The sequence below is a fragment of the Podarcis melisellensis genome (genome assembly GCF_964234715.1).
Source record: "Podarcis melisellensis genome assembly, chromosome: 13".
NCBI lineage: Eukaryota > Metazoa > Chordata > Lepidosauria > Squamata > Lacertidae > Podarcis > Podarcis melisellensis.
The window spans coordinates 52,359,702-52,372,859 of NC_138545.1; the positions used below are offsets into that span (position 1 = coordinate 52,359,702).

At 43.1% G+C, this 13,158-nt stretch overlaps 1 protein-coding gene across 7 annotated transcripts in view; it reads left to right on the forward strand.

Moving 5' to 3' along the window:
- LOC309354255 (palmitoyltransferase ZDHHC11-like) overlaps positions 1-13,158 on the forward strand; it is a 34,427-nt gene that overhangs the window by 16,573 nt on the left and 4,696 nt on the right. For all 7 annotated transcript variants that reach the window (XM_081884363.1, XM_081884364.1, XM_081884360.1 and 4 more), the window contains 4 exons: positions 3,928-4,140; positions 6,806-6,984; positions 8,345-8,446; positions 12,530-12,654. In XM_081884363.1, the coding sequence (XP_081740489.1) occupies positions 3,928-4,140; positions 6,806-6,984; positions 8,345-8,446; positions 12,530-12,654 (619 nt within the window). The remainder of the gene's footprint in view (positions 1-3,927; positions 4,141-6,805; positions 6,985-8,344; positions 8,447-12,529; positions 12,655-13,158) is intronic.

Sequence of the window (13,158 nt, forward strand, 5' to 3'; positions counted from 1 at the left end):
CAGTCTTGGCTTTGAAGACCCATTTGCTTCCAAGCAGTTTCATTCCTGGAACTACTGGAACTAGCTCCCATGTTTTGTTCCTTTCCAAGGAATCAAGCTCAGCCTTCATGGCATTTAACCATGGCTCAGCTTCCTTTGAATCCAAATCCTGGATTTCTTGAAAACTTGAAGGTTCAAATACCTTCTTGGAGCTTTTAACAGCTGTTAGTGCTATCTTAGCAAACTCATCAGCAAATCTCTTTGGAGGTCTGCCTTTTGTGGCTCTCTGTGACCTGCGAATTAGCCTTAAGTCTTCAACACTCTCCTCTTCCTTCTTAGGAGAAAAGTGACCTATTGTGAACAATGGTTCTTCCAATTCTTGATCAGAGCTTTCAGAGGGTCGCATAGAGGCTTTCGCACTCTTGAAATCCTCTGAATCACTCGATTCAGTTTCAGTTTCAGACTCAGAATCAGAACCTTCATCAGTGGGTGTGGGTTGTTGCGGTTGCTTTTGACTATCCTCAGTCTCATCACTGTCATCAGGATAACATTGGAAAATTCCCACATTCTCCCCCCACTTGGCATTGTACTCAACACTTCTTGTGAGCTTAATTTCCTTAGAGTCAGTCATCATTATTCTGTAAGACCCTTTCTGATAACCTAGAAAGATACCATGCAAACCACGCTTGTCTAACTTGGAGTTTTGTGGTGAGTGAACCCACATGTCAGAACCAAAAATTTTCATGTGTTTGATGTATGGCTTCTTGCCAAACATCTTCTCATAGGGGGTACAACCAATCGCTGAAGATAACCTGCGATTATAACTGTAAGTGAAACATGAGAGAGCTTCGGCCCAATAACTCTCTGGAAGATTTGCATCATGCAGCAAGGTTTTTAACCCTTGAAGCAATGTTTGATTTGCTCGTTCCGCAAGTCCATTCTGCCATGGCGAGCGAGGACTAGACAAATCGTGTTGAATTCCTTTCTCAGTCAGAAAAGCTTCAAACTGCTGAGAAGTGAATTCTCCCCCCCGGTCAGTGAAAAGAATTTTTATCATCTTACCATGCACATTTCCCAACCAAGCACAGAATTCCTTGAACCTAGGAAAAGCCTCTGATTTCTGCTTGAGATTGTACACATAAATATACCTGGAAAATGCATCAACAAGAACCATGAAGTACCTATTCCCACCCAAAGAGGGCGCTAGTGGTCCAACCAAATCAGCATGAATAATTTGGTATGGCTCTGTAGCTTGCCTACTAGACACCTTACCTTTCGCAGCCATTTTCACCTTGTTTGCTGCGCATGCCTTGCACTTCATGTGGTACCTGCAGGGTTTAATAGTCATACCTTCAACCAAGGCAGGCATTTTAGATACTGCCTCAAAATGCAAATGTCCAAATTTTCGATGAAAATCGTGAATACATTCTGCATGCAAACTTTTGTTAGAACCTGCAATGCAACAAGTGTCATCCTGCACAACATCATCATAATACAAAAGAAACAAACGACCAACAAATTCAGCATACAATTGATAATCATTTTTCTTGGTGATGATGCATCTATTGTTCTTAAAGGAAACGTCAATCTTCTTCTCAATCAGCTGTCCAACGCTGAGCAGATTATGTTTCGCATCCGGCACATAAAGAACATCCTGTATCGATAAGTCCAAACTGTGAAGAACAACAGTTCCGTAGCCTTTACTGGGGATTGTGTGGTCATCCGCCTGGTGAATCGCACCTTCCTGCGGTGTAAAAGACACGAACAGTCGCTTATCGTTGCACATGTGATGCGTTGCAGCCGAATCAACAACGAAGAAAGATCTAGACGTCTTCTTGACCTCTGCAACCTCTGCAACCTCTGCAACCTTTGGAGCGTAGCGTGAGACCATTGCCTTGTGCTGCGTTGTCCTGGACACCGGACCTTTGCCTTTGCTCTGGCCTTTTCCACGCGATGAGCTTCCACTGCGCTGCTCTGTCTTGGCCCTGGGATATTTGCATTCCCTCTTCATATGGCCTAGACGTCCACACGAGTAGCATTTCACTGCCTTCAAAGCTTTGGCGCCATCTGGTGGTTCCACTGCACTATGGGATGACGTCTGTGAAGACTCCCCCTTGTTGATGCAGCTAGCACCCCGCCGATCTGCTTCATTCTGAATCATGGCAGTATCACAAGCTACTGTGAGTTGAGCATTTGGCTGATCAGTGGTATCAAATTCCCCACTTGCTTCATCCAGCCTTCTGCAGCTAGCCATCATGACTGCTTTAAATCAAGCTGCTTTATACATGCTGCTTCTGTGTACAGCTGCTTCAATCCAAAGGCAATCTCAAAACAGCCTCTGCCTTGCCTGTGCTGCTCTGCTTACTTCAAACCTCATTCCAAAGGCAAATTCAAAGTTACTTTCACTTTCCCAGCCATCCAAGCCACTACGCTTGTGCCGTGGAAAACGGCTTTAAAAGTTCAAAGTCCAGCCTTAAAGCCATTAATTAGAAGCTGGCAGGCTGCCCGGAGCAGTAGCACATACCTTCATCAATCATTTTGACGCGCAGAGCAGATACCGTGCGTTCCGTCTCTCTGCCGCTGTTCCGATGCTTTGCCGGCACTTTGTCTCTATGCTCCTTTGTTCCTTTGCCAGGAGCCCGACTTCTGAAGTCCATCCTCAAAACACTGCGTTTTCTGGGCCCATAACCAAATGTTGGAGATAAGCAGTGTCCAGTGCACAGCGGAATGATGAGAAGTATGAGCCAACATGCTCTATACTACTTTATTTACAGTTCAAAGCTGGTATGTTACAGAAAAACATTTTCCCTCTGCCGGAGCAGAGAAAGCGTCATCTCTCCTCTAAAGCACGGAGAGAGTCACCAACTGAAACTGCAAAGAGCAGTGAAAAACAGGAAACCAGTGTACGTCACATCCAGTCTCCCGTTCCCGTGGGAACCCAACAGTACAGACTCTGTGGAATGTAAACAACCTGTCTCGTGACAAGCACTTCGCTGCACAGAGAAGAAAGCAGAAACCAACAGATTGTGGGGCCCTGGCATGCGTTTCACTTGTGTGACGTTACGCACACACACCGTCATGTGCCCGATGTGCATGTGTGACATCATGCATGCAACGTCACATCATTGGGAGGAGGCCGATGGCAGAGCCCAGTCCTTTCTCATGCTTAAGAGGAGTCACCCACTGAATTGTGCCACCCTTGGCTCCATGCTTGGCCTTCTCCATGCCCTCAGCATTGAGGGGGCCCAGCCCCTTGCCAGCCAATATTGAGGGGGCCGAAGACACTTCCACCCCTAGCACTTGGCACACCTAATCCTAACTGAGCTTCCACAGCCAGATATGACCTAAACCTAATCAGGAAGTAAATCTGATCAGGAGAAGGGCAGAGTTGACCTGGAATTAATGTGTGACTTGAGATGAGTAATGTGCAAATCACAATGAAACTTTTTATTCCGTAGTCTTGAATTTATATTCTTATACTCGTCTTGGGAAGGAGCACTGCTTAGCTCTATTTTGCCATCTGCTTTAGGAAAGCAGATTTTTTTTCCTTTCTGGATTATCAAAACCACAAGGAAATAATTAACTTTTAATTGCCATATCTCAAACGTTTTGCATTTACTAGAGATTTGAAAGCTTGACAAATGATGCGCCTTTTGCCCTAAGGGTACCTGCCACATCAATAAGAGCATTTTGTGTGTCTCTTGGTGCAAGTGATTTATTTCTTAAAATTTGTATACCACTTGGTTGTGTAGGGAAACCTCAAAGCAGTGGTGGGACGTGGGTGGGTGATGTAACATTCTTGCAGAATTGTGAACGAGCAAGATGCAGTGTCTGAGATCTATTTCCCGTCCCACAGTGTGCCCTGTGTGTCGCTGTTGTTTCTTTCTTTCTCAGCCTAGAAAGCACACTGGCTATTTTTAACAGGTGATTCTGGGTTCTGTCTTGCAGATGACCTGCTATGACAAGAAGCTGAGGCAGACAAGTCCTGAGCAGCTGAATGACCACATGGTGGTTCCACTGCACTCCAGAGTGAACGGCTGGTCTTTACCACTCCACTCGTTCCAGTTGATCACCCTGGTGCTTTATTCATACTTGGCCATAGTGGGCTTTGGTATCTACATTCCTCTTCTCCCAAATGAATGGAAATTGGTCGCCTATGCTGTATCCTTTCCCCTTCCGTTTAAAATCCTGTGGAAAACTAACAGTGCACATGAACTGCATTTGCCATGCGTGGCAAGAGGAATAACCAGTGATTTGCCTAAGCCGCAATTCTGGATCCAGTTACTTCGGAGTAAGCTCCATTTAATGCAAGGAGACTTAGGGTGCAATTCTCAGCAAGCTTACTCCAAAGTAACTCCCTCTGGAATCAGAGGCACTTACTTCCAGGTAAGTAGGGTTACAATTGCAGCCTGCATAGGATTGCACTCTCACTCTCTCATTGTATTCTGAAAACAGGGGCAAGTTGTGAGTTGTTTTGAAACGCGACTGATCTTTTTTGCAATCCAGACCACATGTTGGGGGCGAGCAGGGCTGTTCTGTTTTCACTCTCTTCTCCACCTCTACCTTTTCCACTTCCCCCTTCCTTCTCTCCTTCTGGGTTTCCCACCCTCATGAAATTAGGCCAAGCTCATGGGCCACGTTTTGCCCATCCTTTTCAAGCACAGAACCAGGACATAAATTAGGTGGTTTATGTCCTTAAGGGAAATGTCAAAATGTTCATCTCTCAAGCTACTAAACATTTTCATGGGCAACTAATGTCGGCAAACCTGCAGTGAACAGCAACGTTCAGTAATATTATTACAGCATTATTACAACCAATGTACCTTTCCCCCAGTTAAGTGTGTGCACAGGATTGCAGCCTTATTTGAAACTTGTGGGGTTTTGTCTTTCAGAGGAGTAGGGTCTTGTATGGACTGAACCTTTGGGGGGATCAAAATGTATTATCCCTCTGTTTATACTTTTAAAATTTGATTGTGATCATTCAGTAATATATTTTAAACCAACAGTCCTTTATAGTGTGCTTAGTGTTGTGTAATGTGGCTCGGCTGCTTCATTTAGCTGCTCTTTTTAAAAGGCTCAGTAAAGTTTTTCCCCTCTTCCTCTGTACAGGATGAGGAGTCCAGGGGTCAAGAAGGACACTAACATTGTGAATAGGAAACTCATAAATCCTGTAATTGATACACTGTTTGTGTACCAAACACATGATTGTTGCTAGGAAGACTTAATGGTGCCCTCAATTATTCTTGCACATGATGATCCAGTTTAAAGTGAGAATATAATTGTCAAGTTAGAACAAGTGTTCACGTATGGGTGCCAGATGCAGTTTTTGGCCCTTCTGCTCCATTTGAGCATCAACTAGAAAAACAATTATTTTAGTAATAAAACTTTCAATCACAAATGAGAAATGAGAACCATTTCCCTGAACTTGAAATATCCTGTTCAAACAGATTTAAACATGACTGCCAGTTGATTTAATGGATTGATTAGTGAATTATAGAACCATAAGATTGTAGCGTTGGAAGGGACCCAAGGGTCATCTAGTCCAACCCCACGAAATGCAGGAATCTCAACTAAAGCACCCGTGACAGATGGCCATCCAAGCTCTGCTTAAAAACCTCCAAATTGCTCGAAGATGAAGTTGTTGTAATGCTTTCTTATAGATGATCTGCTTCTAGGTTGGCATCTTTTTGGTTTTGTTTGATCAGGGTTCTCCCCTGATGTTGGAATAAAACTTCCATCATCTCTGACTGTCAGCCAAGCTAGCTGGGGCTGATGGCCACATAGAAAGGAATTAAAACATTTGGTGATAGTTGGTTGTTATTGTATGAGTGGGAGCACTTTTAGATCTGTTGGTTCAAGAAGCTGAAAGATAATGGGTAGATTTTTTTCCATATCATGCATGGCTATTGAAGGACCTTGTCTTTCCTTTGTAAAAATGTTCATATATGGAACTAATAAACTTTTAAATAAAAACAACTATAGTACATAAGCAGGAATTTTCCTATTCTGGGGAGAGTAAGGAGGGCATCTAAGATTGTTTGGGATTGCCTTTCCTAAAAGCAAGGGAGTCTCAAGACATGTTGTCCAGGTGTGGTACCTTCTCAGAATAAATTATTGTACTGTTTTGATGTCTTCAAGACATTCAGTTCTATTTGTATAGAAATGTGGTGCATGGGAAATTCCTTTTCCTGACATCACTGGAGGAGGAAGAGGGGGTGGGGGGAGCGCACCGCCCCCGGCAGTGCGATCCTGGTGGGGTTCCATCACGGCTGCGCCCCCCGCCTGCGCTGGGTGCCCCACCCCCACAGGTGGCATGTCCCACCCCAAAAATGCACCCCTACCCCCAGGACAGGCGCCAGCCCCGCCCCGCCTGCTTTCCGCCCCCCAGTGCCGGAGCATAAAGCTCCGCCACTGCCTGACATGTCCTGGTTTTCAGGTGTAAAAATTGTGTCAAGGGGGAATTTTGCTGAATCTGCGAAATGTCAGGTCTCCCCAAAGAAAGCTCAACGGCTTTGTGGGTGTCAGGAATTTTACTTTTTGAAATATGGCAAAAATGGTGACGGTGCAATACTGAATCTATGACAATTAGACAGAAACTAGTATTTTGCTCTTCCAGAGTCCTGCAAACAAATCCACTAAAACTAGTAGCCTTTCTTCGTGGCATAAGAGAAAAGAATACCAGTGACAGAGCTTTCTACCTGGCCATTTGAATACTGAAGCACCTAAGCAAATCTGGTGACTTAATGTAACAAATGTAAAAAAAATAATCCAGACTCTTCTATTCTCTTGTTTTTTTTGACTTTTCCTTAACCTCATTACAATGCAGGTGATTGGCTTAATTTTCGTGCATCACTTAATCACTCATCTTGTTGCAATCACTATCGATCCAGCAGATCAAAATATACTGAAGAAGAAAAATTACAAGAAACCAATGCCAATTTTTGACCGAAGCAAATGCAAGCATGTTATTCAGAACCAGTACTGCTATCTTTGTGAAGCTGATGTGTAAGTCACTCCCATTACAGCACAGCAAAGAAGAGACCTACTTATTTGCCTGCACTGGTTTTCCTCTGCTATTTGCCTCTTGCTGCTTAAACTGCTCCTTTGTACTAGTTTTTTGTCTCTGTGCAATTACGCATATGCGTTCTGGGCCTGCAGGAAGCTCACTCGAGAAAATTCGCCACCTAGGCTAGTGTTTTGCACAACCATAAAGGGCTATGGCTATCATCTTCCTGCTCAGTTCACTTTCCGTTATCACAACAGTGCAAATCATAGCTGTCAACATTTCCCGTTTTTTAAGGGAAATTCCCTTATTCTGAATAGGATTCCTCACAAGAAAAGGGAAAAGTTGAGAGCTATGGTGCAAATCCATATCCTGATTTTCTGAAATATTTCCTCACAAGGCAAGAAAATGTACTGCATAAAACTAAATACATAAGAACAATATTAAAAAAGGTAAAGGGACCGCTAACCATTAGGTCCAGTCGCGGACGACTCTGGGGTTGCAGCGCTCATCTCGCTTTACTGGCCAAGGGAGCCGGCGTACAGCTTCCGGGTAATGTGGCCAGCATGGCTTCTGGCGAACCAGAGCAGCGCATGGAAACGCCGTTTAACTTCCCACCGGAGTGGTACCTATTTATCTACTTGCACTTTGACGTGCTTTCAAACTGCTAGGTTGGCAGGAACAGGGACCGAGCAACGGAAGCTCACCCCGTCGTGGGGAACAATACAAATACATATAAACGTAACTTAAAACTTTGAAACACCCAATAATGCTAAAATGTCCAGGACATTTCCCGTTTATAAATTGCTTTTGTTGTTTTATTTTACATCACCTTGAGATGATTGCATAGAAGGCTAATAATAATAATACATGAAAACCCAATATGCTTGTAAAAACATCACATAATTAAAATAAAAACAGCACCATCAATTTCAGCAGCCAAATTAAAAGTTCAAGTACCTACTCTGGGAGAACTCTGGGAATTTTCTTTGTCTTTGAAGGTTCAAGGAGCCACAGTGGTTCGGAGAGCCTACAGCTTTCCCTGCTCCTGGATAAACTTCCTGGTTAGCTACTGTGATGAACTCTGTGTGAGGCTATCCTTAAAGATGGTTCAGAGACTTGCTATTCATATCTGTATTACTAATCCAGTTCAGTACTTTCACATTAAAAAACAAAACTCTGACTTCCTGCATGGCTCTTCTGGTTGTGCATGGATGGCTCATCAGTTCCATGTACATTTTGTAAATGCAATGTATAAATATTTAGACTTACCATAAACACGAGACAGTCTTTATTTATGTGTTCTATTTTAGTACCTGAATTCTATTGTATTCTATTTAATGTCTCTCTTCTTCTCCTCAGAGGGCCAAAAACCAAACACTGTAGTACCTGCAATAAGTGTATTGCAGACTTTGACCATCACTGTAATTGGCTAAATAACTGTGTTGGAAGCCGAAACTACTGGTAAGCTAACAGCAGCTAGCTTTGGAAATATGACTCTAAAATAAGTGAAGCACCCACCCCTATCTCTAGGAACACCTGTACTCTTAAACAATCTGCTAGTTTTGCATCCAAAGTATCAAAACTGAAGTGGTTCTATGCACTAAATAAGCATTCCAGAGGAACTAATCCAGTCACCTAAAAAGCTAAATGTTTGCCCTGAGTAAATAACTTTGATTGCTTCCAAACTGGCACTTTTCAGAGGGAACATCATCCTTTGTTCGCACACTCTTTATGTAGCATCTAGACAACCTATTTGGCAGCTTCTGGCATTCCAGTGTCTTCTGTGTTGTCCTCCTGTCCCCTCTGAGCCCTGGTTTGTATATAATTTTTTTAATGAAATGCAGTTGAAGTATAGACATGGTTCCATTAAGGCTCCTGTGCCTTTAATTAAATACTTACTGTTTGTTGCCTCACCACATTTTATTGCTTCTTGTTGAGCATGGCTGGGAGGGGAGTTGGAATTAGTGATGAATAGTCAATTAATTGCTCCTTGAATAACCTCTCTCAATTTCTGTGCCTTTTGGTATCTGGATTCTTCTTATTCTGTTAAATAGCATATTAATGCTATTTCGCAATAGCAATGGTGGGGTGGACAATGCAATTGGTCAGTAAATCCAGGGGAACAGAAACTGAAATTAGAGTAATTAAGAAAGATTGTTTAGGGCAGGCTTCCTCAAACTCGGCCCTCCAGATGTTTTTTTTTTGCCTACAACTCCCATGATCCCTAGCTAGCAGGACCAGTGGTCAGGGATGATGGGAATTGTAGTCTCAAAACACCTGGAGGGCCGAGTTAGAGGAAGCCTGGTTCAGGGGATAATTAACAAGCTTTTTATCACTCTATAGGAAAAGCAATGGAATGAGCCGAAACTGCAAGAAATAAACTTTTAAATAGACAGATTTTTTTTGATTTTTTTTTGCTGAATAGGACTTTTGAGTTAATATTATAGGAGGATGGCATGGGGATGGTTATCAAGTTAAACAAGGGACTGTATGTTCCATTTTTATTCCACTTCCAGCTCATTGTAGAAAAGCAGTGCCTGAGCAGCACTTAAGGGCTCTAGTGTGGAACTAACCCGTCCTATTTTTATGAGTTATACAAGAGAAGCCACAACAAATCCTCTCAAAAACACACTCCAAATGTGACTATATCTAAGAGCAGGCCACCTCTATTGAACTCTTTACTCCACACCCTGAAATCCTGGCTAGTTCCCCAGCTAGAGGGAGCTGCTGGGAGCTGGGAGTGTTTTTGCTTTCTGCCTTCAAGCTATTGGGACATTTTTGCTCCATGGCATAGAGGTGCATTAATTAGATTTTAAGAGAGCCAGCAAGATCTTAATCAACTGGACGGAACCTATTTTCAAATAAAGCCAAAGTATTGGTTTGCTTTATGAGAAATCAGTTTTAAATCTTCCCCAAGTTTTTATATGCTGATGCTGTACTGCATTTATTATAAATGAGCTGGCTGAGGAAAAGCTCATGAAAGGCTATTCATCCCTTGTGACACAGCTCTGGGAGCTGTGTAAGTCACTAACTGCATGATAATTAATTTCTCCTCTCCTTATGCTAGCTTTCATTTTATTAATGCAAGTATTAATTGATGGATTTTATGTTGATGAAGATAGCGCAAAGTGGTCTGATCCAAGGCCCCTATACTGTGGCCACCTCCTTTAACAAGCTAAGCATTATTGCTCCAATTAATGCACACCACAGATGGGGAGCAATTGCCTCATGCTAGAAGACATTCAAAGCAGACTTTCATTCTTTGAAAGGTTGTTGGTCTCAGTTTCTTCATTTATTGGCTTTCAGGCTGTCAGGACCACAAAGTGGGGGGGGGACTGTATAGAAGGAACAATTTCCTAGATGCCAAGATCCAAATTTGGGATAAGTACTCCTTGGTGAAAGAAGTAAAGTATGGAAATATAGGTTGTTAGACCTTTAAAATATGCCTTTTCAAGTGAGTGCCAATGTTTCCTCCTTCCCCTAGCACAGAAAAAGGCGTTTGATAAGTTAAAAATGGTTTACTTACAAACTCTCCAAGAGTCAGATTAATCTGCTTTTCCATGCAGCAGCCAGAAAAAATTGTACAGGCAGTAAAACTTAGCTTACTTGCACAGTGGTGAAAGCTCTTAAATTGGTAAAGCAATTCAAGAGTGGCTTGTGAGAGCCATGCGGTCTGAGCTGGAGCAACTAACTAAATCTATTGGGAACTACTCTCGGGAGGAGACCAATGGCTTGAATACCTAGTTCCTCCCAAGGTGAGGGGGAATGACCTAGTCTAAGCCTGGCAGTACAGTTTATTCTGTGTTATTAATCTCTTCATTGCATTAGACTTAAGCATGTCAGTTATATGAGACTGGTTATCCCACAAATGCTAGGTGGTGTGGGGAGCACTAGTGGCAGCCCCTCTAGTTGTTTCTCCTGAACACCCTAACACTTCCCCTCTGTTGGCTGACAAATCTGTGTGTGCCCCATTATCTTCACCAGTCTCTAAGCTGGCCTGCTGTAACCAGGTGCACCAAAGGACACTGCCCTGTTGAAGTAAGAGTCTTTTCTACATAGAATGAGAGGTTCAATCTGCTACTGTGTCCAGGGTAGCAAAACAGTGTGGGCTGGCTCTCCTGTTCACAATCTGCCCTTCCAATTCCCTGTTCAAAATGATGTATGTCCAACACTGCTGGTTTTCCTCACTGGTATTTGATTAAATCCTAATCTGCTCATTCCCTAGGAATCTGGGAATTTGAAAGGTGTCACAGCATCATACTTTCTCCATGGGGAGGGCCAACAGAGATGAGAAGGCTAATAGCTACTTCAGCATTTTGGGCAAACTGTGCTGCGGCAAAATTGAGGGCCAAGCTAAGATTGTTAGTGAGGTCAGTCACACAGGCCAGCTGCAGAACCTTTTTTGGAGAAGCATAGTTATATGGAGCAGCATCCTGAGCCAAAATTGGTTGGTTTTGTATACTTCCAGCTGCGACAACTGGCCCTGTGTGCCTCCAGATAACCCTTTCTGCTTAGATATCTATCCCACAGAATCCATAGCAGAGTGTTCTGGAACATGTTCTCTTGGGAGTTGGACATCCCTCTTCTAGGGCATTAATTTAGATGAATCACCAGGCCAAGCTCTTGGGCCTAGCTGTTGCCCTGCTTGGACTGATAGTACAATCTAAAACACACTCGCCACTTCCCTGTAGCTGCACATTTGTGAGAGAAGAGTTGGTAGTCATGGGCAAGCTGCCTTTCAGGAGAGCATGTTATCTCAAGGAGGAACCTCTGGTAGGTTTCTAAAGAATTGTGGAACACAGTATGAAAATCATTCCTGAGCATGGATGAGAAACCCCAGGCTTGCAGACCTCATTAGGTCTCCCAGGGATCCTAATTTGGCCCATGAGGCCGTTTCCCCCCCAGCCACAACCCTGGATGTCATGACATAAAGCTACAGCTGCAAAGGAAGAAGCAGAAACCTTAGGATGGGCTCCCAGGTGTTCATCTACATGAGACCTGCATTCAGCAGCACATTTTAATCCATCAAGGGTTAAAATCTAATGGAGGATTCCACTGTCAAACTAGCCAGGCAAGTTTCTTGGTCAGTTAATGGCACTATCTTCTGTCATTAGTATAACAAGGGAGGTTGCTTTGGCCTGAAGACAAATGGGTGGGCTCTCCTCCCTCACTTGGTGAGAAAGATAAAAGCCAGAGTTGTGTGTGCAGCTGGCATAGGAGCAGAGAGACAGAGCCATGCTTGACTTCTGCTGGAATCCAAGGCTGTGACTGGATGGGAGAAGCAGGACCTTCTCATGTGCTAACGCTCCATTGTAGTCTCAGGTTGTATATGTGTGCAAATGACCCAACTATCACAAAGTCTCTGTTGTTCCTCATTACAAGGAAACCAAACCCTGGATAAGCACTGAAACCCATGGAGTCTCACACCTCTCAGAGATTGGGGTGGCGTGAAAAAATACAATTAAATACATACATTCAATTTGTAATTGTACAGCCTTCCACAGATTATGGCTAACTGGAATCTTTCTGTTAACGTGTTCATAGGTTTTTCTTCAATGCGATTGCTTCTGCTGCTCTTGGAATCCTTCTGCTGATTATGGTGATGATATATGTCTTCATCCAGTATTTCGTGGACCCAGAACGGCTCCGCACATCTCCTCAGTTTGAAAGTATTGTTCCACTGACTTAAAAAAACTTTTTACACCAATGTGACCTAGTAGTACTTTTTCAAGGTAGTGCCTATGGTTTCTTAAACAGAAAGGGGTGGTCATTTAGAGGGAAAACCAGCTCATGATTGGTATAGTACTGACTAGACAGGCATTTGAGCAATGTCCTTCTCTCAACCAAAATTTGTATATGCAAACATTAGGGTTCATTTGTACAACTATTGTAATTTTGAGGGGTGGCCACACAAAGTAGTATAAACATGTACTTGTTCTTTTCAAAATATAATAAAGTAAGACCCCAGTTGAGAGGGCTTTCACAAGACTAATTCACCATGTAGGAAGGAAGATATCATTGAGGTGGGAAGGTTTTCATCTGTGAATTTGTCAAGTCCTATTTTAAAGCCATCTAGGTTGGTGGCTGTCACTGCCTGTTACCACCCTGTATGCAAGATTTCTTAGTGCAGGCAACTGTGCCAAATGATTCACATCAATGCAACATATCATGTT